The 26,237-nt window shown below is 66.1% G+C and overlaps 1 protein-coding gene across 4 annotated transcripts; it reads right to left on the reverse strand.

Annotated features, from left to right (window-relative positions):
* Window positions 1-181: 181 nt before the first annotated feature.
* On the reverse strand, window positions 182-25,933 carry KBTBD11 (kelch repeat and BTB domain containing 11). 4 transcript variants are annotated; one of them, XM_051838787.3, is made up of 2 exons: window positions 25,549-25,933; window positions 182-2,657 (listed from the first exon to the last, which is right to left on the reverse strand). In XM_051838787.3, the coding sequence occupies exon 2, from the start codon at window positions 2,315-2,317 to the stop codon at window positions 326-328; it is 1,992 nt and encodes a 663-aa protein (XP_051694747.1). In that variant the 5' UTR covers window positions 2,318-2,657; window positions 25,549-25,933; the 3' UTR covers window positions 182-325. The 4 variants fall into 4 exon arrangements, with proteins under 4 accessions (XP_051694747.1, XP_051694746.1, XP_089158968.1 ...); XM_051838786.3 differs by lacking the exon at window positions 25,549-25,933 and adding an exon at window positions 16,445-17,530; XM_089302842.1 differs by lacking the exon at window positions 25,549-25,933 and adding an exon at window positions 16,305-16,416.
* Between the last annotated feature and the right edge of the window lie 304 nt (window positions 25,934-26,237).

The raw sequence follows: 26,237 nt of genomic DNA on the forward strand, positions 1-26,237 counted from the left end.
TTCTTGGTCCACCCACAGTGGGCACCGGCCTACTTGAGGGGCACAGCTCAGGCACAGGGCCCTGGCCACCCACAGCCACGCCCAGGCGCACCCCCGTGCCTCTGCAGCCAGGTCTCCCGCCCCCGAGTATCTCCTCCCCAGAGAGCTGCTCGCAAATACACGGCCCTTGGCCCCAGCGACCCCGTTAAGCAAAGCGAAGCAAAAACAAAACAAAACCGAAAAACACAAAGCAGGGCGGGGTCCCAAGAGGCTTCCCAGCGACCAGCGGCCCGGCCCGAGACGACGCTCGCCCTCCGCTTTCCACCTGCGACCTCCGTCCACTGCCCTAGGCCGTGCCCGGCTCGCCGCGCTCCGGCGGCTCCGGCAGGTGCAGCACGAACGGGAGGAGCACGCCGCGGGAGTCCGGAGCGGCCCCGAGCGGCTCGGGCTCGAAGCTGCCGCCCGCGTCCGCGTCGCCGTCCGGCGGGGGCACGAAGCGCCAGGTGCCCGCGCGGCCCACGCAGTAGATGGCCCCGTCGAGCGCGGCGCAGCGGAAGGGCTGCAGGGCGGCGGCGCCCGGGGGCCGCAGCTGCGAGGCGCAGGCGCTCCATTGCTTGGCCAGACAGTGGTAGCGGGAGACGCTGACGCCCGCGCCCGGGCCCGCCGCCGCCGCCGCCGGCCCGTCGCCGCGCGCCCCGCGCAGGTCGAAGCGGTAGAGGAAGCCGTCGAGGGCCACCATGTCGGCCGAGCGCTCGCGGCTGCTGCTGCACGGGCACTCCTGCCACTCGTCGCGCCGCGGGTCGTACTTGAGCAGCCGGTAGAACAGCGAGCCCCCCGACACGTAGATCTCGCCGTTGCAGGTCGCGGCCTCGTGCGCCACGGCGAAGGCGCCGCGGGGCAGCGGGGCCACGGCGGCCCAGCGGTCGGCGCGCGGGTCGTAGCGCTCCACGCTCAGCAGGCACTCGCCGCCCACGGCGTACAGGTAGCCGTCCAGGGCCAGCAGCTGCAGCTGCGAGCGCGCCTGGCGCAGCGGGCGCACGGCGCTCCAGCGGTCGGTGGCCGGGTTGTAGCAGAAGACCTGGTCGGACGGGCGCGCGCGGCCGTCGGGGCCCGCGGGCGCCACGCCGCCGGCCACGAAGAGGTAGTTGTAGAGCACACAGAGGCCGCAGCCGCGCGCCGGCGCGCCCTCGGGCAGCCGCGTGAGCTCGCGCCAGCCCTCCGCCGCCTGGAAGCAGTAGACGGCCGCGTCCGCGCGCGCGCCCGCCTCCCCCGAGGGGCTCTGCGGCCGGCTGCCCGCGCGCTCGCCGGCCGGCCCCAGCGCCGCGGCCAGCAGGCGCGCGCGGCCGGAGCGCAGGCGGCGGCGCAGCAGCAGGTCGCGCTCGGCGCCGGACAGGCGCCCGAACACGGCGGGCTCGCGCAGCACCTCCAGGTAGTGGTCGCTCATGAAGCGGTAGGCGGCGTCGCGCAGCTCGGTCAGCCGCTGCCGCTTGGCCGCGCTCAGCACTTCGAAGCAGTTGGCCAGGCTCAGCTGCGGCGCCACGGCGTCGGTGGCGCGCTGCGCGGCGCCGGGCAGCTGCAGGCGGCGCGCGCCGGCCACCACTTCGGCCACGTTGTCGGGCCGCACGCCCGCCATGCGCCCGCTGTACGCGTCGGCCAGCAGCAGCCGCAGCGCCGCGAAGCTCACGCCCTGCACCCGCAGCACGTCCCGCGACGCGCGCGCGCGGAAGTAGTCGCTACGCGCCGCCAGCACCGCCTTGTGCGCTCGCAGCCTGCGGCCGGACACCTCGAGGACCAGGTCGGGCTCCCCGTGCGCGGTCCCGACGCCGGGAGGCAGGGGCGCCAGCTCTCCGGGCTCCTCTGGGGACGCGGGCTCCTCCAGGGACCCGGGCTCCTCGGGGGTCGCGGGATCCTCCAAGGACACGAGCTCCTCCAGGGACGCGGGCTCCTCCGGGGACGCGAGCTCCTCCGGGGACGTGGGCTCCTCCGGGGACGCGGCCTCTTCCGGGGACGCGCGCTGCTCCGGGGCCCCGGCGCCCACGCCGCTGACTTTGCACTGCGTCTCCACTACCCGCTGGCCGCTGCACCGCGGGGGCGGGGAGCCCGCCGTGCACTCCGCCGCGGAGGCGCGAGACTGCGGCGGGGAGCCGTCCCCAGAGCTGAAGCACAGGGACGCGCCGAGGCTGCAGGGGGTCTGCGCCGCGTCCGGCGCGTGCGGGCTGCCCTCTCCCCCGGCGCCAGACTGGCCGCGCGCCGCGGGGACAGGGACGGCTCCGGGCTCGTCCCCGCCGACGCGGTCGTCCCCCGGGCGGAGCACGCAGGCGGCCCCCGAGTGCTCCATGGGAGCGCCGCAGCCCCCAGGTCTGCGCGAGGTCTAGCGCGGCGCGCGGGCGGGTTCCACTGCCTCCCCGGCCTGGCCTCTGCCGCGTCCCGCGGGGAGGGCGGGGCCAGCTCGCCCTGAACTTGCGACCCGCTGCGGCTTCGGCGGTCGGTGCCGCCTGGGTTCCGCGGGATCAGCCGTGGCCTCCGCGCAGCGCCGCCCCTGCAGGCCTTGGCGGGGTGCAGCTGGCTGCGTAGTTAGCTGGGCAGGTGGGCGGGGGCCGCGCGGCCACGGCGCGCATCCGAGCGGCGGTCCCGGTTCCTGCGGCGCCTCCCCTGGGCACTTGGGTACTCCCGCGTCCCTGTTTGGAGAGAAAAGGAGAGAGGCTGTCAGAATGTGCGTTTTTCAGCGCGGCTGCTTGTGCTGGTGGCGTCGGGCTTGCTTCCCTGCCTGGTGTTCGGATCTCAGAGTTTAGCCCTGGCGGTAAGGGCTTTGCGGCGCGTGGAGTGCACGGAATACCGGGGCGCTTGGTGTGGCAAGGCGGCCTGTCGAGGCTCCCCCTCTGCTTTGGCCCCAGCAGGCCAGACCCGGCTCTGGCGCGCCCCACAGAGCCGCTGTCTCTGCTGCACTTAAGGACCTAATGTAGCCCGGGGCAGAACGGAGGGCTCCTTTCCACGGGTGTAACTGCACTGATTTCATCAACACGTGGCGGCCTTCTGCCCTGCTGCCCGGTCACTTAGCTCAGGCTCTCTGGGACTGGCCTAAGAGGCTCCACCCCCAGGCCTGTTGGACAGGGTGGCTCCTGGAACTACCCCCTCAGTCTCCAGAGAAGCAGTCATCCAGACAGCGGGAGAGGCACCAGCAGGGACAGACGGTGAGAAGACAGAGGGGCACCTGCCGATGAGTGGCAGGACAGAGTGAGTGTCACTCCCACACGGACAGCAGGGCCACTGCCCCTCCCAGGCCTGCGGGGAGGGGGCTCCAAGTAGTGCCAGGAAGAGCAGAGACCACGACTCAGGGGGAGGGGGATGACGTGACAGCCCCCCCACCCCCCCGGGACGCTCTGCCTCTCCCACAATGCCCTTCCTGCCCCTGTGAAGGCTCAGGTGCACCTGCGGTCCTGCCCCTTCTGTGAGTCGCTGTCAGCAGCCAGCCCGTGTCTGGCACGGATGTCCCCACAGTGGTTTCCTGGCCTGCTCTCTGTGTGCTGGTGCACTTGTGGGCTCCGGAAAGCTGCAAGGGCCAAGGTCACGTGCTCACAGGATGCCGAGCAGGACCCAGCGCTCCTGTGTTTGTTCAGCTGTGCCGCACCCCACACGGGCCCCAGCCTGCACCTGGTGGCGCCCTGTCCCAGGACACGGCCGCGGGGACGTGAGGCCAAACAGGAAACCCCGTGTGGACCGCACATGTGAAGGCACCGCACCTTGGGGTTCTCAGGGCCATCCCAGCCATCTGAGCAGCCAGAGGGAGGGGGCCCAGATCCAGGCACACTCGTCAGAAGCGCACACAGGCCTCGTGTCTGAAACGCAAGCCCAGAGCTCGCTGTGCTCGGCACCCCACGGCTGCAGTACTGATTCAGACACCTCTGAAAGCTTTCCACCGCTTCTGTGCCTTTCGGCTAGAACCGAGTGCACCGTGTTCGCCCTGTGAGCCACAGAGGGGTCCCGGGGTCCCCAGGGCTCTCTGGCGGGACTGCCAGGGCAGCGTGGGGGTTCTTACAGAGCTCACACCAGCTGCGAAGGGAAGTCCCGCAACAGTTCCAGACACTCCGGGGCCAGCTGGGGGCCGGAGGACGCTAGGGAAGGCCACATGTTGTCATAACAGTGCTCCATCGCGAGCCACACCCCCGCGCTGGAGCAGACCAGACCCCAGGCGACACCACCGGGAGCAGTGCAGTGGCCCGGGGAGCTCCCGACGCCACACACGAGTACCACGCGGTGCCCTCAGAGCTAAGCCCCTCCTCCAGGCCCATCACCCCTCCCACTGGCAGGTACCAGAGCCAGTTGGCTGTTGGCCAAGGGTAGCATGGCCGGGCCTCCTGTGCTGGCCCCGTGGGTTCAGGACAGCCTTGGGTTTGTCCCTGCCTGCTGCACCGGGGAAAGAGGAGCCCGGGGCCCGTTTTGCAGTGGTAGTGAAAGACACGGAAGGTTGATGGTTGCTTTTTTTCCAGTGACCCACTGTGGTGGTTTTACCTTGACACAGATAAGCGGGCGTCAGCCCATCTACTCTTGACAGTGACTCAGCAACTCAGACTGCTCTGCGTCAGGTTTCTCTGGGCTGGAAGCAGCAGTATCCAGAGGATTCTCCCGTGTCTGTGGTGGCACTAGGACCAGGACCCCCAGAGAATCAGGGTCGCGTGCAGGAGCCCGTGCTGTGAAAGACGTGGACGCCCCCTCTGGTGGGGCAGGGGGGTTTCCACCCCCAAGGACCAGGCATGGGCTTTGTCACCATCAGGTGGGCAGTGGTGAGGAGTGTGGACAGGTGCACTTATTACCTCTGGTTAGTAACCCCTGTCCTGAGAACCAGTTTGTTGTTTAAAGATTTATTTATTTACTTGAAAGGCAGAGTTAGAGAAAGATCTTCCATTCCCTGGTTCACTCCCTAAATGGCCGTAACGGCCAGAGCTGGGCCGATCTGAAGCCAGGAGCCAGGAGCTTCTTCTGGGTCTCCCTCGTGGGTGCAGGGGCCCAAGCACTGGGGCCATCTTCTCCTGCTTTCCCAGGCCACAGCAGAGAGCTGGATCGGAAGTGGAGCATCCAGGACTCGAACTGGTGCCCGATTCACATGCCACCCTGCAGGCGGAAGCTTAACCCACTACGCCACAGCACCAGCCTGAGAACCAGTTTTCATTAAATACAATTAGGTAGCATTTTCCTCTGAAGGGTACACATTTCTTCTAGACCTTATAAATACCTAGAGATTTAGAGCTTGCGCTCGCTTTTCACTGTTATTTGAACTTTACGAGCGTAGGGGCTGGCGTTACGGCACAGCTGGTGAAGCTGTCTCGGGTGATGCCCGTAACCCGTGCTGGAGCGCCAGCCCGAGTCCCGGCTGACGTGCCTGGGAGGAGCAGCAGATGATGGATCAAGTACCGGGAGCCTGCCACCCGGGGGGCCTGAGCGCCTGGCCTCAGCTCGGCCAGCCCCGGCTGCCGCTGCTCTTTGCAGAATAAACCAGCACATGGAAGAGCCCTGTCTCTCCCTCCCTGTCACTCCACCTTTCAAATAAATCAGTAAGTCAAAAAGAAAAAAAAAAAGATGGTGTATGCTTTCCCAATATGGACATTACTGCCGTGTGGACATCAGTTTATTCAGAGTTAAATGTCACGCTTCGCTATAGTACTGCTTGCCAAAGGCTTCCCTTCCAAGAATTGTCAACCGCGGCTGTCAGAGGCAGGGCGTGACCAGAGTCGGGGCACGTGCTCGGCTTGTGAGGAGTTCCTTCTCGGTGTCCGGCACCCGGCATGGTCACAGCCCCCCGGGAACTGGTGCCCGTGCGGGCGTAGCAGACGGCCAGGGGATCGGGAAGAAAACCCACAGAAGAGATACGGCGTCCCAAACTCGCAGGGACCCGCGGCATTTGTTTGTTTATAACAATGTGCTGATTCACTTTCCTCCAGTGTTTTTCCGGGTTACCCCTCCCAGGCCCAGTTCCTGGGTGGGCAGGGAAGCCGGCCTGGGGGTGAGGAGCGCCGGCCCCAGGTGCCCAGGGCAGGCTGCCGGCCCTCACCCGTGCCCTGCCTCTCACCCTCAGTGCCTGCTGCGGCAGGGAACGCCGCCCTGCCCACGGCTGGCCACGAACAGGTCTCGCTTTGAGACACCTCCCCACGCCCCGCGCTGCCGTTGGGCCCCTAAACCCAGAGGCTGCACCGGCCCTGAGGGGTGGGAAGGGGTCTGCCCAACAGCCCAGCGCTGCTGACGGGGAACACACGCTGGCCCCAGGCACTGATGCCTGTGTGGACGACATGCAGCAGGGGCAGGGCGGTGCCGAGGCACAGCCGGGAGTCGCAGCCTGCCGCTTCCAGCTCCAGCTCCCTGCTAATGCCCCCGGCCAGCAGCAGCCGTGGGCCCTGATACCCACATGAGAGGCCCAGCTGGAATTCTGGGCTCCTGCCTTCGGCCTGGCCCAACCCCAGCTGTTGCGGCCACTTGGGGAGGGAGCGAGTGGATGGAAGAACTCCCTCCATCTCTGCCTTGCAAGTAGTCTTTAAAAAAAGAAACGGAGCCGCCATCCGAAGGGTGAGTGGACTCGTGGACATGCACTGTGTGCCGGGTGCTTCCCCGGGGTCCTTCCCAGCAGCGCCCAAGCCGCCGGCTCCCAACGCGAGCTGGAAGCAGCGCTTCTCCGGGCCCAGACAGACTGAGCATCCGGGCACTGCAGCACCAATGCTCGCCTCCTCACCGTGCTGTGCCGACTCCATGCCGGCCCACAGCCCACGGGCGTCCCCAGCCCGACCCTGGGAACTTGAGTCTTGTGGCCTGACACAGTTGGCGGAAGTAAAATTCGAGAATTCCCAGAGGCAGGTCTCGTCCTGCCCAGAACCTACCTCTCGCAGTGGCCCCGCCTCCCCAGCCACCACTTAGGGGGCACCTGGCCTGGGCCACCGCTGCCGGCCAGGACAGCTGGGCAGGCTCACTTCCCAGTCGCACAGGGCAGCCCCTCCAGGCCCCGCCCGGCAGGAGGCCTGAGCTCAGCGCCGGGCGTGTCGTTTCTCAAACAGGCACGGGGGAAACACGGGACGGGACCAGGAAGGAAGGGAGAGCACCTTAACTGGCATCCTGGGCGCACGGCGGCCTCTGCAGAGGAGTGAATGAATGAGTGAATGAATGAGTGAATGAATGAGTTACCCAGGAAAAGGACAGGTAGGGACAGCACCAGACAAAACCGTGCAACGGCGTGTTGTCACTGAGGTATGACGCCCTCACACGTCTGCTTCGTCCAAAGGTTCAGAGGTCACCTCTGGATTTGTCTTGGAGATAGGACTATGATCTCTGTAACTATGCTGAGTTTCCGTAGTTCCTAAAATAATTGGTTTAAAAATTGCTAAATCCATGCATAGTTTTTTTAATATAGTTTTCATAACTAAAAAGGATTTATTGATTTATTCAAGAAGCAGAGGTAGAGAGGGTGAGATCTTCCATCTGCTGGTCCATTCCCCAATGGCTGCAACACGCAGCCAGGACCCAGGAGCTTCTTCCAGGTCTCCCACGTGGGTGCAGGGCCCAAGCACTCAGGCCATTCCTGCTGTCTTCCCAGTGCATCAGCAGGGAGCTGGATTGGAAGTGGAGAAGCCCGGAGGGGACCTGGTGCCCATGTGGATGCCCGTGTTGTAAGCAACAGCTTTACCTGCTACACCACAATGCCAGCCCCAAATAACTGCTTGTATATAAAAAGTTGTAGACTTTTCATGTATAAACCAACTTTAAAAATAGTCTTAACTATCTAAAGAATGAAAGTAAGAATAGGGTCTAGGAGGTTTTTGTATTTTCTTTGTACATTTTTTCCCATCATAAACAGGTATGGTTTCTATGGTTCCATTCCTAAATTACTCGGCGCTCTCTCCGGCCACGTCTGCCTCCCACACCACCTGCTGGCTGGGGCAGCACAGCCACGGCAGCTCCAGGCCCGTCCCCGAGCCCACTGCCCGCGGCCCTCCTCTGCTGTGGGGCACCCGGGAGGCTCAGGCCAAGACCCGCGCATCTGTTCTGCGCTGGGTGCAGCGGGGTGCACGCCACATCCCTCACCTGTCCCCAGACAGCCCAGGGAGGTGTCCAGGGGCGACGAGGTTCCCCTTGTCCCTCTCCAGGCAGGGGTCTGGGACGGCCGTGCCCAGAGCACCTTTCAGAAGGGGTGGGGTTAAAACACTCAGGGCCAGGGTTTGGTGCGGGGCTCAGACGCCGCTTGGGCTGCACACAGCCCACACCGAGCGCCTGGGCCCAAGTTCCGGCTCCGGCTTCCTGTTGCCGCGCATGCTGGGAAGAAGCACATGCTGACTTGGGTTCTTGGGTCCCTGCCACCATGAGGAAGACCTGCCTTGGGATCCCAGTTCCTGGATTCAGCCTGGCTCTTGGCTTCCCTGAGACTCACCAGCCCTGGGCCCACCCGCCCACCTGCTGCTCTGAGATGCACCATGGCCCTCCCTGCCACGCCCTGTGCTGGGCCTGGGGGTGGTGCCGCCCCGGGAGACACACCGCCTGCTCCTGCCCGCCCTGCACACACGCTGGGCCTGTGGTCTGCAGCATAAGGACCGCATGGGCCGGGGCCAGGCTCACGCTGGGGGCACCTCAGCCTGCAGGTCTGTGGGGGAGAAAGGGCCCTGCCTAGGGATACCAGGAGCTGGAATGCAGGGGAAGCCTGGGTTCAGTAAGGAACCTCACACGTGTGTGAAAAGCTAAGACCCGCAGCCCACACCGCAGTGCCTGGCGTCCGGTGTCACCCTGGGCGGCCGTGGGGACGGCTCAAGCACTCAGGTGCCTGCCACTGACATGGGAGACCTGGATGGAGTTCCTGACTCCTGGCTTTGGCCTGGCCCAGCCCCAGGTGTTGCCAGCATTTGGAGAACCAACCAGCAGATGGGAACGTCTCTCTGCAGCCTCACTGCTGGCCGGAGCCAGCGTGAATGGAGCTCCCTCTTCGGAAACAGGCGTGAGCCTGGCAGGGAAGCCCAGCACCCTGGGAACCCGCGGAGCTCGGCTGGAACCCGCACGGCACAGCTCCCGGCGGAGAGGCCGTCACAGACAGTGAGAGCTTCCACCCCGAGGACAGCAGAACCCCCAGGAAGAGCCCGGACGGCGCCGCCATGGCAGTGAGGACCAGTCTCGCCCCTGCAGTCGCACCCCCAGAGCCATCACTGTCCTGACTCCGTGACAGGTGGCAAGCTGCTGTCAGAGAAGACCCGGCCAAGCTGGCCAGGGACCAAGCCAGCGCCCGCTGCCTCCCACCCGTCCCCGGAGCTCTCAACACGCCGCTTCAGCGACGCCACAGGCCACTGGCCACGTGGACGGGGGGGTACCCCGTGGTCAGGACCCAGGCGTGCTCAGCTGTAACTGCAGCACCCGTAAGGACCACACTCCCGGCCCAGGCCCACAGCGGATGCAGCCTTAGCTGCCGGGAGGGCGCCGAGGTGGCGGGCAGAGCAGCTGGGTCGCAGGTGTCCGGCTGGACGCCAGGGCGGCGGAAGCCTGCCGAGCAGACTGCCTGCTGCGCTCAGCCGTGGGTTTGTTCCAGTTCAGCAGTGCTGGGACCCGAGGCGCCGTGCCTCACATCTCCACGGCGTACCTTGGCGCACAGCCGCCGCCGTCACCGCACTGGGGGCAGGAGGGGCGTGCACCACGGCACAGGGCGGTGGGGTCCAGCCCAGTCCACTGCGTCACTGCCCCACCTCCCGGTGTCACAACACCGTCCAAGCCACAAAGGGCTGGGAGAAGAGCAGGTGGAAGTGAATCTGTTCACCACGTCGGACGGGAACTTGGTGAGGCGTCCACCCTTCCTTCCAGCGGCTCCGATCGCAACGTCAGGATTCAGCCAACACCCCACTCGCGGTCACAGACTCCGGAGAGCGCCACACATGGCACGGAACTGTCCTGAACCTCGTGGCTGTGAGATCCAGCTCTGAGCGATGTCCTGGGCAGCTTCTCTCAACCGTTTAGAACTCTATTCATTTTATTGGAAAGGCGGAGGAATAAGAGAGCCATCCTGCATCCACCAGTTCACGTCCCACACGCCCACGACAGCCAGGGCTGCGCCAGGTCGAAGCCAGGGCCAGGAACCCCACCCGGGCCTCCCAGGCACACAGCAGCAGGCAGCTGGGTGGAGGGCAGGGCCAGACTGGAACCCAGCACTCTGATGAGGGCCGTGGGCATCCCCCGCAGGGTCGCACCGGCCCGGCTTCACCCCACGAAGCAGATCTGTTTTGTGACTCCCCGAAAACAAGACCGAGCATCCCATCAATGACAGGCAGCTGGAGCCTGAATAAACCAGTTTGCACAGCTATCCGTCGGCTCCCTTTGATTCTTCCTCGCTGGCCAGTGGGGAGGGACACTCGGGCACTCATCTGCTCGCTGACTGGCAGATGTGCAAACTCGGCGCTCCTGCAAGGAGCAGACGGGGCAGGGCAGGCACCGGAGGCCCAGCCAGCGCTGGCCGTGAGCCTACACCTGTCCTAGCGGAGGTACCGCCCCTCGCCAGGGCACAAGGATCTCACACAACAGACACACGCTCCCAAGGGCTCACGGGGAACCCAAGTGAAAGCTGGCTTCATGTTGGTGCCAAAACTTGAAACCTGTGCCTACAGGAGTCTTCGGAAAGTTCATGGAGAGTGTCTATGCATGCATTTCCCATTTTTGTAGCAAAATAAACTTACCTTTAATTCTGTTCTCCCATGCACATTTTGAAGTGCCATCAGATGTACATTTTCAACATTAAGAAGACAGCTACATGGGGTGTGCCTTGTTCGGCGGGGAGGAAGACGTGGGCGGGCGGGTGGGCCCGGAGGGGCTGCCACCGGCACTCACTGGAGAGGAAGGAGCTGGAGTGGCTGCCCCAGGCTCCGAGTCACGGGCTTCCGAGGCCAGGATTTGCAGCAGACAGCACAATGACTGCTCAACCCTGGGGGCACGTGTGTGGTGACACTGCTTCTGTTGGAGACTTTACACACAGGATTGTGCCGCAGCGGCAGTGGCTGCCGTGGCCCAAGGTGGGCCCCACAGTCTCGAGCATGTAGAGCTAACCGCCAGGGACGAAGCGCCGACACCAGACGCTGCAGCCGGCCTGCATGGAGGGAGGTCCACGGGAAGTCAGGCTGTGGAGCTGCTACAGCTCCAAGGCTGTGCAAGGTCACCTCCAGCCGCGGCAGATGGCCAGCCGGCCCCCTGTAGCCATCGCACCTGCCCACTTGCCACAGCCGGTGCCTCGGAAGGCGGCCAGCAACCTGAGTCCTTCGCCCGACGCCCTAACTCCAGTGCCTCAGCCCTGCCGCCGACTCGTCAGAGCTGTCGGCCCGACTCCCAGAGGCCAGTGTCCAGCAACTGACACTTCCTGTCCATACCAGCAGGGAGGGATGTGAGCAGGAGCCAGACTGCAGCCAGGGGCGGGCTTCTGCCTGCAGGACGCCAGCGAAGCCACTCACGTCCCGCAGCAGTCTCTGGGTTCCACGGCAACGTCAGCTCCCTCCCGACGTGTTTCCTGCTAAGGCAGGCCTGGGGGCACAGGGATGGCTAAGTGGTGGGGACCTGGGTGGGGTTCCCAGCTCCAGGCTGCCCCGCTCCAGCTGCTGCAGGTACTTAGGAGTGGGAATGCTCTCTCCCTCTCTTGCTCGCTCCAATACCAGCTGCACAGAGCCACATTTCCTCTCTGCTGTGCCTGATACGAGGCTGGGAGGAGAGAACAGGGAGACGGCGGGATTTATCCAACTCAAGTGCATCCTGTCCCTCCAGCCAGCGGGGCGAGCGGACGCGAGGGAGCCGGCCGCCGCGAGCGCCGATCCTTCACGCTGGCTCTGAAGCAGGGGTACCAACACCAGTGCACTCCTGAGCAGGAAGACAAGTCTGCAACCAGCGCGCCTGCTTCAGGGTCCTGGCGTGGATGCCGAAGCTGTGCCTGTGCCGATGCCTCGAGGCTGACGCCGCTGTCCGTGCAAACCCCTGGACGACTAACCGGGCCCTACGTGTTGACCGTGGGAGGCTGACGCTGTGGCCGCCAGGGTGGGGCACGGCTTGGCCTCACAGACTGCACCGGGAACCAAGGACCCGGCCCTCGCAAACACCCCCGGAGGGCCCCCAGGTCCACAGGCTGCGGCTTGTGTGGGTCACGCCCGATTCCCGGACAGGCCGGCTGCAGTCTCGCCATGCAGACCTTCCAAGGAGCCCCAGGAGAGAGGGAGGACCCCGCAGGGCCCGAGACGGTTCCGGCAGCACTGCAGCAGGGCCAGGGCTGCACGGCTGCCTATGCACAGGGTCACGCGCCTCCGGCCTTCGCCCTTGAGCTCCTGGCAATGCACCCTGGCCACAGTGGACACAAGCTCCAGAGCTCGGAGCCAGCCCGGGGTGTGCATCCCTCCGTGACTGCCGCCTTCTCCCGCAGGTAGCCCCGTCCGGCCACGGCCACGGCCGCCACCTCAGACACAAGAGCCTGACATCAAAAAGGGGGCTGCTCCCTGGGGACCCTTCATCAAAGCACACGCCGGCCCCAAAGCCAGCAGCGAGTGACAGCAGCAGCCGCTGAACCCGTGCACGCAGGTGCTCCTGCGCACAGCGGGGGCCGTGCCCGGACACCGTGTCCTCCGAGTGGGCCTCATCCGCTGTCACCGTGCCCACTCCCACTTGTGCTGGTGTGGGAGTGGCTCTGTCTGCCGCAGGCACGCCAGCAGCGCCATGGAAAAGGTGCGGTATGCTCAAGGTAATTGCACAGGATGGAATCCTGCCAGCTCAGTAAATGGACCAGCTACCGAAAGGATGCGAGCAGGCCCTGGGCGCCCAGGCTGCCACGGGCGCGACGTGGCCAGGAAAGCACTCAGCTGCAAACAGAGCAGGAGGAGGAGGAGGAGGGGTGCGAAGCCAGGGCCTGGCTGAGAGCAGTGGGGGAGGAGGTACCCGGGAGTTGGGGCTGCGCCCCCTCCCGCCTGCCTCCTGTTTCCCTCTCCCTGAACGGCTTATGATGGTTAGTTTTACGGGCGCCTAGGCAGGCCGCAGTCCCCACGGATTGGTCAGACCGCAGCCTGAGCATCTGTGTGACAGTGAAGACCAGACCGGCAGCGGAGTCGGCAGACCCTGCACCGAGCAGCTCATCCTCCATGCGGGGGCCTCACCCCCCCTGCCGCAGGGGTCAGGAGGAGGAGACCCAGGCGTCCCACGGCACAGCCAGAGGCTCCAGATGCAAGTCTGTGGATTCACTTCTGCCTGCGACTTAGTCTGCTTCCTGTCACCATAATGGAGTCGGAGCAGGGGGCTGGTGACCAGAGCTCCCAGTTCTGAGGCTGGGACAGCCAAGAGCGCTGCCCTGGCCTCTGCCCGTGTGGTCCCCTCCCACGGTGCTGAGCCAGCGACCACGGCCATCACGGCCCCTGCTGACCTACAGGCCCCTGGTCTCCAGGCTGTGGCCCAGCCCCCTCGCTCCATCTCTCCCCCGCTCCGCCCAACCCAGCACATGCACACCTTGCTCGGGGGACGCCGGCCCCTGGCTGTCCACTGGGTGTGGGGCAGGGGTTGCTTCTCCGTGGTGTGAGGTCCTCACGGGGACAGAACAAGCTGTCCTGCAGGACTGGTGGCCGAGGAGGCTCCCCCACACGTGGCTTCAACAGAGCACCTCACCCTGCGGCCCAGGCCCAGTGCCACGGCAGGCAGGAGGGTGGCGAGCGTGGGGTCAGAGGCCAGGCAGGGGCAGGGCTGCTGTCGCCAGCTCGGGGAGGGGACCCAGTGTGAGTCCCCAGGCTCCTCCCAAGGCCGGCAGGCTTCCACCCTCCGCTTGCTCAGGCCCTCCCCGCGGCTGGGAGTCAACACGGACGGCCAGCTGTAGCCCACCACCACCGATGGCAAGAGGCCCAGGGGCTCCCCGTGGCTCCAGCCCTGCCGAGAACCCGCGAGGTGTAGCAGGACACCGGCTCCCTGAGAGCAAGACAAACATTGTTTGCGGCCACCAGTGCCCAGAACAAGGGTCTCTTTGATCACGGTGGGTACCGTGGGCTACATCCCACGGCAAGGAGGAGCCCCCGAGGGTCCAGCGCCACAGGACGCGTGGGTTCTGACCACGGCAGCTGCCCCACTGAGAGCAATCAGGACACACCTCACCTCGCCGGCACCCGGCTCTTTGCTTTCCCAACACTCCATCTGCATCCTGCCCTGTGGCAAGTTCACTTGGTGATGGCGAGAGCTCAGCTCTGTGGAGATTAACCCCGGGCCAGCAAGCCCTGAAGCGTGAGGCTCTGTCGACTTCCGGAACACCAGTGCTGACCGCACCTGCTGACCGGAGCGGAATCCAGCCGCCCACGTGCCGCAGTGCTGGGGGGCCCCTTGCTGCCCTGAGCCACAGGGCCCTGCTCAGGACGCCCCCGCCGTGCCCCGAGCCCCTGCCTGCTCTCAGGCCTCGGGGTGCCTTAGCCACGTTTCCACAGGAGATCATTCTTGCCCTTGCAGGAGCACCCACACGATCACAGGTTAAAGCCATTCGGGGCGCCGTTGTGTGCTGGCACCCAGGGCCTAGGGACTGTGCCTGGCCCACAGCGGTCACCCCGTAGATATCCACGTGTGACCCATCCAACGGAACCTGCACGAGATGTGCACCGGTTTTGCTTTCCAGGGCTCCGGTTATTTTATTAGAATATCGTTCCTGGCAGGAGCCACCGTGCTGTTGGCCAAAGAGGAGCTCCTGTAAGTTTTAATTTTATTGTAAAAGTTGTTCACTGTTAAGTCTTTGCAAATATGTGCCAGGTGCCAACACTATAATTTCAGCATAATTGTGGTGACTTCTAGGGCACTGACAAACTCAAGGCCACAGTGGAGACGGAATCCCTGAACTGCCGGGTCACTAGCAGAGGACATGGGCGGTCCAGAGGGCTCAGGGGACCTCTGCAGCCCCCTCCTCCGCGCCCCCCACCACAGCCCTGGAGCTCCTAAGTCATTCCAGATTGAGCACAGCTATGATTACCCACCAGTTTAAGCTGCTGGCATCTACAAACGCTGAAATTCGATCCCAGACAGAGGCGGTGGCCGGGGCTCCAGGGTGCCTTTGTTCCCGGTGCTGGGCAGCAGTGAGCCAGATGAGGCTGCAGGCCGCCCTGGCTGTCCCACCACCCCTGCGGCGACCCCCGCCGGGACAGGGGGCGGAACGCCTGGGAAAGCAAGTCTGCAGGATGCACCCGAGTTTCCCACCTTCGGGGTGGTGGGTCAGAGGTGGCCAACACGGGGGAGGGAGCTTGCCCTGCTTCAGCCCTGGTCTAAGGTTCGCCGTGACCCCAAGCCCAAGCCCAGAAACACTAACCAAAGCACTTCGGCAGTTTCCACACGGCTTCCTCAAGACCTGGCCTGAAAACCGCGGAGCCCGGAGCGCACAGGGGCCCTCGGAGCCTCGGGCACGACTCGGGGCCGCGCTCGGACAGCGGCGCCCACGGGGTCCCGACCAGGCTCCCCGGGGGCTGCGAGTGCAGCAGAGCGGGGCGCGCCGCGCCCACAGCGAGCGAGCAGGGGCTCCCGCGCCGTCCGCCCCCTTCCCGCCCCCGCAGAACCCGGGGGAGGGGGCAGCAGCGGGCCGTGCGGTTTGTCTGGGGCCTCCGCTACGATTCCGGGCGCGGCTGGGGGTCCCCCGGCGGGGAGGCAGGGGGAGGCCACGGAGTCAGCTCCGCCCCCGTCTGTCTGGGATGGCGGCGCGGGCTGGGCTGGGCTGGACGCGGGGTCTCCATCTGAATACGGGTCGTTCTCCCGATTCCCCCGCTCGTCCGCCCGCCCACCCACAGTGATGCTGGCGCTTTTGAGCGCCGCCGCCAGGGCTCTGGGGGCTGGACGCGCGCGAGTGCGGGCCCCAGACACCCCCGACCCCGGCACCCGGGCGCTCCGAGAGCGAGGGGCAGGGGCGCGGCGCCGCCTCCGCACGAACCTCCAGCCCTCGCTCCCTTCCCGGGGCCCCAAGTCCGGAAGAAGCCCGGTTCCCGCGGCCCCCGCCCGGCCCCCACGCCCGCCGGGCCACAGCCACTGGGGAACGAGGGCGGCTCGGCACGGCCACCACGGGCGCAGCGGCGCGTCGTCCCGGGGCGCCGGGGCCTTGGGAGACCCCGCACGGCCTTCGCCCCGCCGGCCGCCAGAGCAGGGCCCCCTCCCCCAGCAAGGCCATGCCCCTTGGAGCAGCGGCCCCTGGCTTTCATCCTCGGCCTCCAGGGGCGACCGCCACTGCCCTCCCCCGGGGCCCACCCCTACCTCGCCGCTCTGCGCTCTCCCTCCACCCCGGCGCCCACCCGAGCCCGCGACGCGCGGCCGGGCCGGTGGTCCGTCGCGCGCATGCGCCCGGGCCTCTTCCCGCGCACCTGTGCGAGCGCGGGGCAGTGCGCGGGCCTTCGTGGCGCACCTGTGTGAGCGCCCGCGGCCGGGGTGCTGCCCGCGCACCTGTGAGCGCGCCGGGCTCCTCGCGCGCGCCGGGCCCGACCGCGGGGCCCCGGGCACTCACCGCGTCCGCCGAGGCCGCGCCGGGGCCGAGCGCTCCGAGGGGCGCGCGCGGGAGCCCGGGTCGGGGGGCGGCGCGGCGCGGGGGTGGCTGCTGTGGGGCGCGCGTGCACTCGCAGCGTCGCCCCCGGGCCGAGCGCGCCGCCAGGCCAGAATCTGCCGAGAGGCTGTGGCGACCCAGCGGGCTTCCCGGCCGGCGCCGCGCACTCCGCCCGCCCGCCCGCCTGCTCCGGCGCTCGGCGGTTAACCCTTTCTCGTGCGGAAGCTCCTGGGCACCGAGGGCGGGCGCCCCCTGCAAGCGTGAGCCCTCCTCGGACTGTCTGCGTGGCCGCGGACAGGTGCTCGCGCAAGAAGGAGGTGTGGTGTTTGTCTTCGCCAAAGTAAAGCGAGTGCGTGGTGGACGTCTTCAGGGATCTGGATTTAGTCTGGGGTGACCCCCTGCCCTCGTCCTTATGGATTCCAGGACACGGAAGTGGACGCCAAGTGGGCATTTTCCCGAGGATCTGCGGGCGCGAGGCCTGGACCTGGGCAGCGCCTCTGACCCAGGCTGCTTCCTGCCGGGTACTGCTGAAAAAGCCTGGCCCCCCCAAGAGGGGATGCAAGGGGAAAAGGTTTTGTGCAAATTGATGGCCAGAGCGCCAGGAGCCCGGAGAATCCGGCCTTCTCTTCCCGGCTTTGGCGGTCTGCGGCCTGGCCCCAGAGCGAGCCTGTGCGGCCAGCACCCAGACCCCCCTCGGACTCCTTTCTCCACATTTGCAGGAGCGCCCCTGACGCCAGGATCTGCGCGAGGAGGCAGAAACGGAGCCAGCTGTCAATCAACTGTGCAGAAACAAACCCTCTGGGCTTAAACATTCTTATTTTTGCTACATTGTTCAGTTTTCAGCACAGACATTTCAGGGCTTGGGTGGGAAACACTGGCAGCTCCCGAGCTGCGGTGGGAAGTGTGGGTCCCCAACAGCTTCCAGAAGCCAGACCAGAGCCTGAGGCTCCCTCACCCACCCCTGAGACCCGGGCCCTGGCCCAGGCTGCCTCCATCACCCACCCCTGAGACCGGGCCCTGGTCCAGGCTGCCTCCATCACCCACCCCTGAGACCGGGCCCTGGCCCAGGCTGCCTCCCTCACCTACCCCTGAGATCCGGGCCCTGGCCCAGGCTGCCTCCCTCACCCACCCCTGAGACCGGGCCCTGGTCCAGGCTGCCTCCATCACCCACCCCCGAGACCGGGCCCTGGCCCAGGCTGCCTCCCTCACCCACCCCTGAGATCCGGGCCCTGGTCCAGGCTGCCTCCCTCACCCACCCCTGAGACCGGGCCCTGGCCCAGGCTGCCTCCCTCACCCACCCCTGAGACCCGGGCCCTGGCCCAGGCTGGCCTCCCTCACCCACCCCTGAGACCCGGGCCCTGGCCCAGGCTGCCTCCATCACCCACTCCTGAGACCCGGGCCCTGGCCCAGGCTGCCTCCCTCACCTACCCCTGAGATCCGGGCCCTGGCCCAGGCTGCCTCCATCACCCACCCCTGAGACCTGGGCCCTGGCCCCGGCTGCCTCCCTTAGCCAAGGCCACTGCCGCAGCAGACTGGGAGCAGGGCTCTGTCTTGCCCACACTGTGCCAGCTTCTGGAGATGGGGAGCGTGTCCTGGCCACCTGCACCCCCACCCCCACACACCTGTGGACTTACAATGCCCAAAGCACCGGAGGTTCTCAGCAGATAGCTACCGAGTGGGTGGGAAAGCCAAGGGACGCACCCTCCCCACCCTCTCGCAGATGGGGATGTGCAGGCCCCCCCGCCCCCGCCAGGCTCGAGCACTTCAGGGGTTTGTCTGTAAACCAGAGCGGAGCATTCAGAGCGTCCCCGGGCGCCGTCCTGCCGAGAAGCAGGCCACCCATCTTAGAGAGCAAACGTCTCTCCAGGTGACAGTGTTCCACGACGTGGCTTCCCTGGGCTCCGGTAGCCGTGGAGACGTGTGGGAACATCACGGTGCGAGACTGCCCCTCGGGATGGGCACCAAGCTTGCCCGACTCTCCAGAGAGGGCCAGGGGTCCAGGCTCAGAGGTCAGAACTCCCCTGGAGCTGTGGAGGCACAGGAGCTCCGCCAAGCTCGGGGTGTGCGGTGCTCAGCGTGGAGAGCGAGACACCCGACCACGCTGCCGGGTACCTACACCGGGGTCGGACCGCAGGACACCTGCCATGCCCTCCGCGGTGTCCCTTCTGTCCTTGCCACTCTTGGGGTGCTGAGCAAACGTGTTTTGGCCTCTGCACCCCTGCAGAGCACTGGGGCTCCCCAAGACGTGGGGGCCTGTCTGGCGCCATGGCACCCCTCCCAGGAGAGCACCTTGAAGGTACAGGATGCCGCCCTCACACCACACAGCAAATACTCCTGTGCGCTCAGCAGCCCCTCCCCCGGGCAGCCGCCCTGCAGTAACTCTCAGGAAAGGAGCCGAGTGCGATAAAGCACTTGCAGTTTCTTTCAAGGAAAAAGCCATTAGCACCTGTGTGGTGGTTCTGACACCGTGTTCCCCGGTTCAGACCGTATTGCAGCAGTCAGGTCGCTCCGCCGCACGCCTGGTCCCTGCCAGGGCTGCTCCCGCAGCGCGCGTGGCCTCGGCATGCACTGGCGTGAACGCGAAGCCCCGCGTGCTGCAGGCCAGTGCCCGAGACCCCGGCCCTCGAGACCCCCACCTGTTAGTTCTTGTCTCTCAGTGCTGACTCCAGGGGCAGGCGTGGCCGCACAGCAAGTCCAGTGCTGCTAGCGACACTGGCATCCCAGGTTGGCGTGCCGACTCGAACCCCGGCTACTCTGTCCTGAAGCTCCCTGCCAGTGTGCCCAGGAAAGCACCGGAAGATGACCCAAGTGCCTGGGCAACTGGGATGGGGATCCTGGCTCCTGGCTCCTGGCTTTGGCCCCAGCCCAGACCTTCTGCCCTCTCTCTCCCCGCCCTCCCTCTCTCGGCCACTTTCACATGAAGAAATAAATCTTTTCTTTAAAAATGGCTATTGCAGGGCCCACGCTGTGGCTCGATAGCTAAGCCTCTGCCAGCAATGTTTATCAGTGCCGGTTCGAGTCCCGGCTGCTCCTCTTCCCATCCAGCTCTCTGCTATGGCCTGGGAAAGCAGTAGAAGATGGCCCAAGTCCTTGGGCCCTTGCTCCTGCAAGGGAGACGGGGAAGAAGCTCCTGGCTCTTGGATTCGGATCAGCTCAGCTCTGGCTGTTGTGGCCAACTGGGGAGTGAGCAGCAGATGGAAGACCTTTCTCCCCTTCTATCTCTCTCCCTCCCTCTCTCTCTCCCTCCCTCTCTCTCTGCAACTCTACCTCTCAAATAAATAAACAAATCTTTCTTTAAAAATGCCTATTGCTGGCACACACATGCTGGCCAGGGGCTCGGGGGCCTTCTGGGAGTTCCACTTCCCCAGCGGGCCTCGGCAGGAGGAAGTTCTGCCCAGGACTTGCTGAACAAACACACCAGGACTGCGCGCCCTCCCTCCGCGTCCTCCGCCGTGGCTTCCCTCGGAGAGCAGGGACTGCCAGCCGCCAGGCGTAGTCTTGCGGAGTGAAAAGGTCTGGCAGGCACTGAATGGCGGTTAGTTCATCCTTGCTAACGCCGCTCAATGCTACGTGGGAAAACACACAGGAAGTTAACTGTAGCTGTGAGTTTGAGGAGTCCTCGAGGCCTGCATGGTAACTGGGGCACGTTATCCGCAACCCAATGTGGTTTTGTGCAGGTCCCTCCGTGCGTCCACCCACAGGGCATCTGTGGTCCTGCATGCGGCCGGCGGCTGGCAGTTGTGTGCGTCTGCAGCTGAGAGCACACGGCCCAGTGTAGCGCAGCTCGTTCACGCTGGGGACGGGGGCTCCAGTGCTGTCTAACCCGAAGCCCCAGCGCAGTCGACCCTCCCCATGGAGGCCCACCTGCAGACGGAGGCGGCCCCTCTCCCAGGAGGCCCACGCTGACCCGGCCGGAGCCAGCACCCTCACAGTTCTCACAGTGCAGTCCCCCCCACACACTGGAAAGGCCTCGTGCCACGAGTGGAAAGTGGACCACGGAGCTCGAGTGCCCCATGAGCTCTCCCTCTTGGAGTGGCTTGCGGCACCTGAAATGCAGGAACCCGAGTTTGGGGTTGGGTGCCCCCGCGCGCCTGGGCTCCAGTGGGTGACAGAGGCAGGAGTGGAACACCAGGAGGGAGGGAGCCCCTCAGAGCCAGGGCACCTGGCAGCCGCGTGGACTGTTCTGCACCATGCAGCGCCAGGCGGACGGGACACATCCAAACACAAGCCTGGTCTGCGAAGACACTGATCTCCCGGACGCAACACAGCAACGGCGGGGCCGACTTCCCCGGGCCGAGTACTTAGCGCAGGTCTGAACGGCGAACCCCCAGAGGCAGAAAAGCAACCAATCCTTCATCAGGGCACATTCCTGCGGACCTCACCGTGAGGGTGCCGTGGGCGGGATCGCGTCCCTGTAGCAAGGGAGCCTGCGGTCCCTGCCGTCCACCTCTGCAGAGGGGCTGTGGGGGCAGCCCTAATCCCCGGGGACCCGGGTCCTCACGGGAAATGGAGATCCGGACCCAGACTCGGCTGAGCCCAGGTGGCGGTGGAGCCCACGCAGAGCAGGCGGCCCAGCTGTAGCCGGGGCAGTCAGCTAGTGGCCAGCTCCCAACATCGCCCTCTGGGCAGGGACCCATGGCGGCTTTGTCCTGAAGGGACCGAGGCCTATAGCATGCTCAGAGGAGGCACAAGGCCTGGTGTGGCCCCAAGAGATCTCAGGGCCGGGCGGGCACAGCTGGGACTTCCCTCCACACTGCCTCCTGCGGAATTAGGCAACACACTTAAAAAAAAAAAAAAAAAGAAAAAAAACTAAGTTTTCATGAGTGTAAATATTTGAAAATGGTCTCGTAACTACTTCTGGCCATGTAAGTGGAAATCAAACTGCCTGCCAACAGACCCGGGACCCTGAGCAGTGGCCTCATCTCCCTGCTGCTGTCCGGGACCCATGCCACGCTGCAGGGCCGGGCTCAACAGCACTGCCGCTGCCCCGCTGCCCCGCTGCCCCGCCGTCCCTGCAGAACCCCGCCCGCTCCGACCCTGTGCTAAGGAGGTGGCCCAGTTCCCCCGGCCTCGGCTCCAGCGACAGGGAAGTGGGCAGCGTGGGCTCCGTGAGGCACCCGGCCACTTCCTCCCTTGCTGCCCCAGGTTGCTGGTTCTCTAGCGGGAGGCCCAGGAGGGGAGGGGTGAGCAGAGCAGGGCCGCCCAAGGCCTGGTCTCCCTCCAGCCCGAGCCTGGAGCCGCCTGATCCTGCCCGCTCAGAGCAGGGCGGAGCTGCCCTCCTGTTCCCTGCTTGCCCCCCCCCCCCCCCCCCGCGACTCTTGCTGCTCCCACCTGAGCCAGCGGGGGCCTGCTTCTGCCCCGGGCTCACACCTCACACAGCCCGGGCCTAACTGCTCACAGCTCACACACAGCCCGGGCCTAACTGCTCACAGCTCACACACAGCTGGGCTTGGCTTCTGAGGGCCCCCTCTTCCCAGGGAGCGTCTCCCAGCCCCCACCGCCCCAAGCACCCCAGGACTCTGTAGCCACCACCCTCTGCTCCAAACGCACACACATACCTCGCAGCCCCCACACCTGTGCTGCCTGGGAGGGGCTCCTCTGACCACTTCACCCCATCCCAGCACGGGTGTGTGTCCCCAACTACAGACACACGGCCCCCCCACTGCAGGCACACGGCCCCACTGCAGGCACAGGGTCCCCCACTGCAGGCACACGGCCCCACTGCAGGCACACAGCCCCCCACTGCAGGCACAGGGTCCCCCACTGCAGGCACACGGCCCCACTGCAGGCACACAGCCCCCCACTGCAGGCACACAGCCTCCCACTGCAGGCACACGGCCCCCCACTGCAGGCACAGGGTCACCCCACTGCAGGCACACAGCCTCCCACTGCAGGCACACGGCCCCCCACTGCAGGCACAGGGTCACCCCACTGCAGGCACACAGCCTCCCACTGCAGGCACACGGCCCCCCACTGCAGGCACAGGGTCACCCCACTGCAGGCACACGGCCCCCCCACTGCAGGCACACGGCCCCACTGCAGATACACGGGCCCCCCATTGCAGGCAGACGGCCCCCCACTGCAGGCACATGGCCCCCCCACTGCAGACACATGGCCCCCCACTGCAGGCACACGGCCCCCCACTGCAGGCACACGGCCCCACTGCAGACATACGCCCCCCTCCATTGCAGGCACACAGCCCCCCATTGCAGGCACACAGCCCCCACTACAGACACACGGCCCCCCACTGCAGGCACAGGGTCTGCTGCCACTGCCGGCTTCTGTCTGTCCCTCAACAGTGCAGGTGCGTGTCTGCAAGCCGGCTGGCCCCTCTAGTGCCCACCCAGGTGCCTCCTGTGCAGGGAGCCGCCTCTGGCACAGTGCTGGCAGGCAGCTGAGTTTGCAGCTGCACGGTGGTCCCCACCTGACGCCCTAGGGAAGACGACAGGGACTCAGCCCCCAGCCGCTCATCCGTGCTCTCCCCTGGGCTGGGCACAAAAAGTCCACTGGGCATTTTGTGAACTCTGCTCCAGGGCTCCTCACCACCCCCGCACTAAGCCCCCCAGCCCCGCCCCTGCAAGGATCAGCCAGGCTTCTGCACACCTGAGCTGTAGCGGGGCCTCCAGCCCAGGAGCCTGGGGTCAGGACCCCCCATCACAGCCTCATGGGCCTGGAGGACGCAGCCACTCAGGCCGGTGTTTCAGCACCTGCTGCTCGTCCCCGTTGAGTCCTGGGGTGCCACTGCCCCGGCAGGGCCTGGCAGGGCGCAGGAGCTGGTGGGCAGGCTTGGGTGGGATCCACGGCCCCCAGTCCTGTGGGCTGCACATCACAGACGAGGTGGGGACAGAGACCAGCCGGGCAGTGCCTGTGTCCACCCCTGCAGTCACCTCCCTCACCCTGGCCCCTCGCTGGAGGACCAGGCTGCCTGGGCCCCCGGGGGCTGGGAGTGGGCACTGCACTGCCACAGGCAGAGCTGCTGGCCTGGGGCGTCCCGCGCCCTGCCGCTTGGGGGGCCCAGTGCTCCTGGGCGGGCTCCCCTGTGGCACGTTTCACCTGCAGCACGCGCCAGCCCCCCATGGCCGATGGCCATCCTGACAAGCACACATGCGACGCTGGCTTTGAACGAATGTTGCACGCTGGTCCTGGCTCTCGCCTCTGTCTGCACAGCCTCCTGCCTGACCCCCTGCCTCACTTGCATTCAGAGCCCGAGGCCTCACACCCCCTCTGGGGCTGGGGAGGTCCCAGCGACCAGGAATGGGGACACCCACCCCTTGGGGCTATCGTTCCGCCCATCCTGGGGAGGGGGTTAGACCGCTGCTTACAGCACACACATCCCATGCAGGAGGGCTGGTTCCAGTCCCGGCTGCTCTGCTCCCCATCCAGCCCCCTGCCACCATGACTGGGAAGCACCAGATGATGGCCCAAGCGCTTGGAACCTTGCTACCCTCGTGGGAGGCCAGGATGGGGCTCCTGGCTCCCGGCTTCCGCCTGGTCCTGGCTATTGTGGCCATTTGGGGAATGAACCAGGAGATGGAAGATCTCTGTCTGTCTCTCTCTCTCTCTCTCTCTGTTGCTGTGCCTTTGCCTTTCAAATAAATCAATCAATCTATAAAAATGAAAATTGGGGGGGGGTGCGTGTGGGAGAAGACGGAGCACAGCGGTGGGTCAGGGCCTTGGGGAAGAGGCCCTGCCGCCTGGCTGTGCTCTGTGGCCCCGGGCAGGTGGGCAGGACACACGTGTTGAGAGCATGGGCCCGTTACTGGGAATCCGGGCACACCTAGAGCAGTCGTGGCTGTGCAGTCCCCGGAAGTCCCAGCTGCCGGTTCCTAACAGGAGCTGTGTGCCGGGCACGGTGTCCAGGCCCCTCCACCAGCCACCTCATCCACGTCCTCTGCCAGCCTTGTTCACCTGCTGCTACCAGACGGCAGCCCTGCGGCTTAGGGAGGCGGCGTGCGTGGCCCATGTCACCCCAAGTCCAGAGCGGGGGTCTGGGGTTCCACACTTGTTCAGTGCCCTGCGTGTGTCTCTCAAGAGCTCCGTGGAGGGAACACTCAGAGGCAAACAGGCGTAGGTGCTGGGGCCGGTTCTGCCTCACCCTGCGGCCGCCCTGTCGAGCAGCCCCGGGCCCGCAGAGGCTGGGCCGGAGAGCTGGAGGCTCCGACGGTGGGACGCCCACCACGCCAACAGCCTGCAGCGAGGCGTTCGGCGTGAAAATCTGGACACGCATATGCTGGGTTGCCGCAAATAGCGTCCATTCAGTGTGTACTGACAGGGAGCCCTTCTCTCTGTGTGTTGGCACGGAGAACCCACGCCCCTGGGTGTGACGTCACAGCGCGGCTGGCTGCCTGAGAACAGGGTGACTACACCGGTGCTCCCGTGTGGGCCCCGGAGCCTGCATTTCACCACCGAAACCGGAACAGCCGCGCTGAAAGGAGGCCGCTGAGACCCGTGCGTTCAGGAATGGCACAGGGATCCCGTGTGCTCACGACACCGAAGACAGCAGTCAGCGGTTCTCCACAGAAGAAAACAAACATGGACCCTCCCACACGCACCAGCTGGACCCAGGCTCTGGCCTCGGCTGCCCCTGCTCACCTCCCACCCGCCCAGCGGCTCCCGGCCCACTGGCAGCCAACAACGTCCCCAGACCGTGCCAGACATCTCCTGGCTGGGGTGGGGCGGCCCGCCGTGCCGAGACCCCTCCCTGAACAGGAGGATTACAGACAGAGCGGGAGCCCCTGCTGCACCAAAGCTCAATGGAAATTGGGACTGGGCCCAGCAGCGCCCCTCCCTCAGCGGACAGGAGCCCCGCACCATCTGTCCCCTTTCCCTGCCGGGAGGGGCCCTGTCCCCTGTCCCCAGCGCTGGCCCTGGGAGTCTGCCTTCCCACTTCCCGCGCGCTCCTGAGAGGTCCTGGCTCCCTGGTGCCACCCTCTCCCGCCAGCCCCCCGCCCCCGAGGGGCTGTGTCCAGAGGCTGTGGCCAAGGAGACCAGGCAGGAGCAGGCCAGCAGCCACAGACCCCGCAGCCCCTCTGCGGCTCAGGCCTGGTGCCCTGCACCCCGACACTCACCAGCGATTCCCCGGGCGCCTCCTGGTCTCAGTGTGGGGACGCCAAGCAGCCACTCCAGCTCCCTCTCCCAGACGTCATCTGGATTCCAAGCAGAGGCAGCTGGGAGTACATGAGCCACGGGACGCAGGACCCTGGGCCCTGGACGGCGACCGCCGAGTCAGAGGACCCAGCCCCGACCCTGGCCTGGGCTGCAGCCTCCTGTGGGTGTGTGCTGTGCCCGGGCTGGGTGCCGCGGAGGGCAGCTGTGCCATCCTGGCCGCGCCAGGGCCCTCCAGAGGGTCCCGGTCCCAGCCCCCCCCACCTCTGCGACCTCCACCCCGGCGACCTCACTGTGGTAAACTCCAGGAAGGACGGCTGCTGGCCCACACCCCGGGGTCCTGCTGGCTGCCCGGAAGGCGCTGCAGCCAGGGCGAGGAGCAGCTTCTAGCAGCCCGGGCTGAGTCACCCTTGGCAAGACTCCCGCCTGCCCTCCCAGAGTCACGCTGTGCCCATCTGCCCACACAGTGCAGCCGCCACCTGCCCTGCAGCCTTGAGGGAGATCCCCCAGGGCAGGGGCGCGGCCCCCCAGGAGTGGCCGGGGCGAGGACCCCCTCTTCCAGGAGAGGACAGGGGACTCCCAGCTGGGCGCCCAGCACTAGGGCCGTCTCGCCCAAGGCAGGCACAGGTGCCACCCACTGCAGGCCCACAGG

Source organism: Oryctolagus cuniculus, chromosome 8, assembly GCF_051225735.1.
Source record: "Oryctolagus cuniculus isolate XC-2025 breed Fujian yellow rabbit chromosome 8, ASM5122573v1, whole genome shotgun sequence".
In the NCBI taxonomy this organism is placed as follows: Eukaryota; Metazoa; Chordata; class Mammalia; order Lagomorpha; family Leporidae; genus Oryctolagus; species Oryctolagus cuniculus.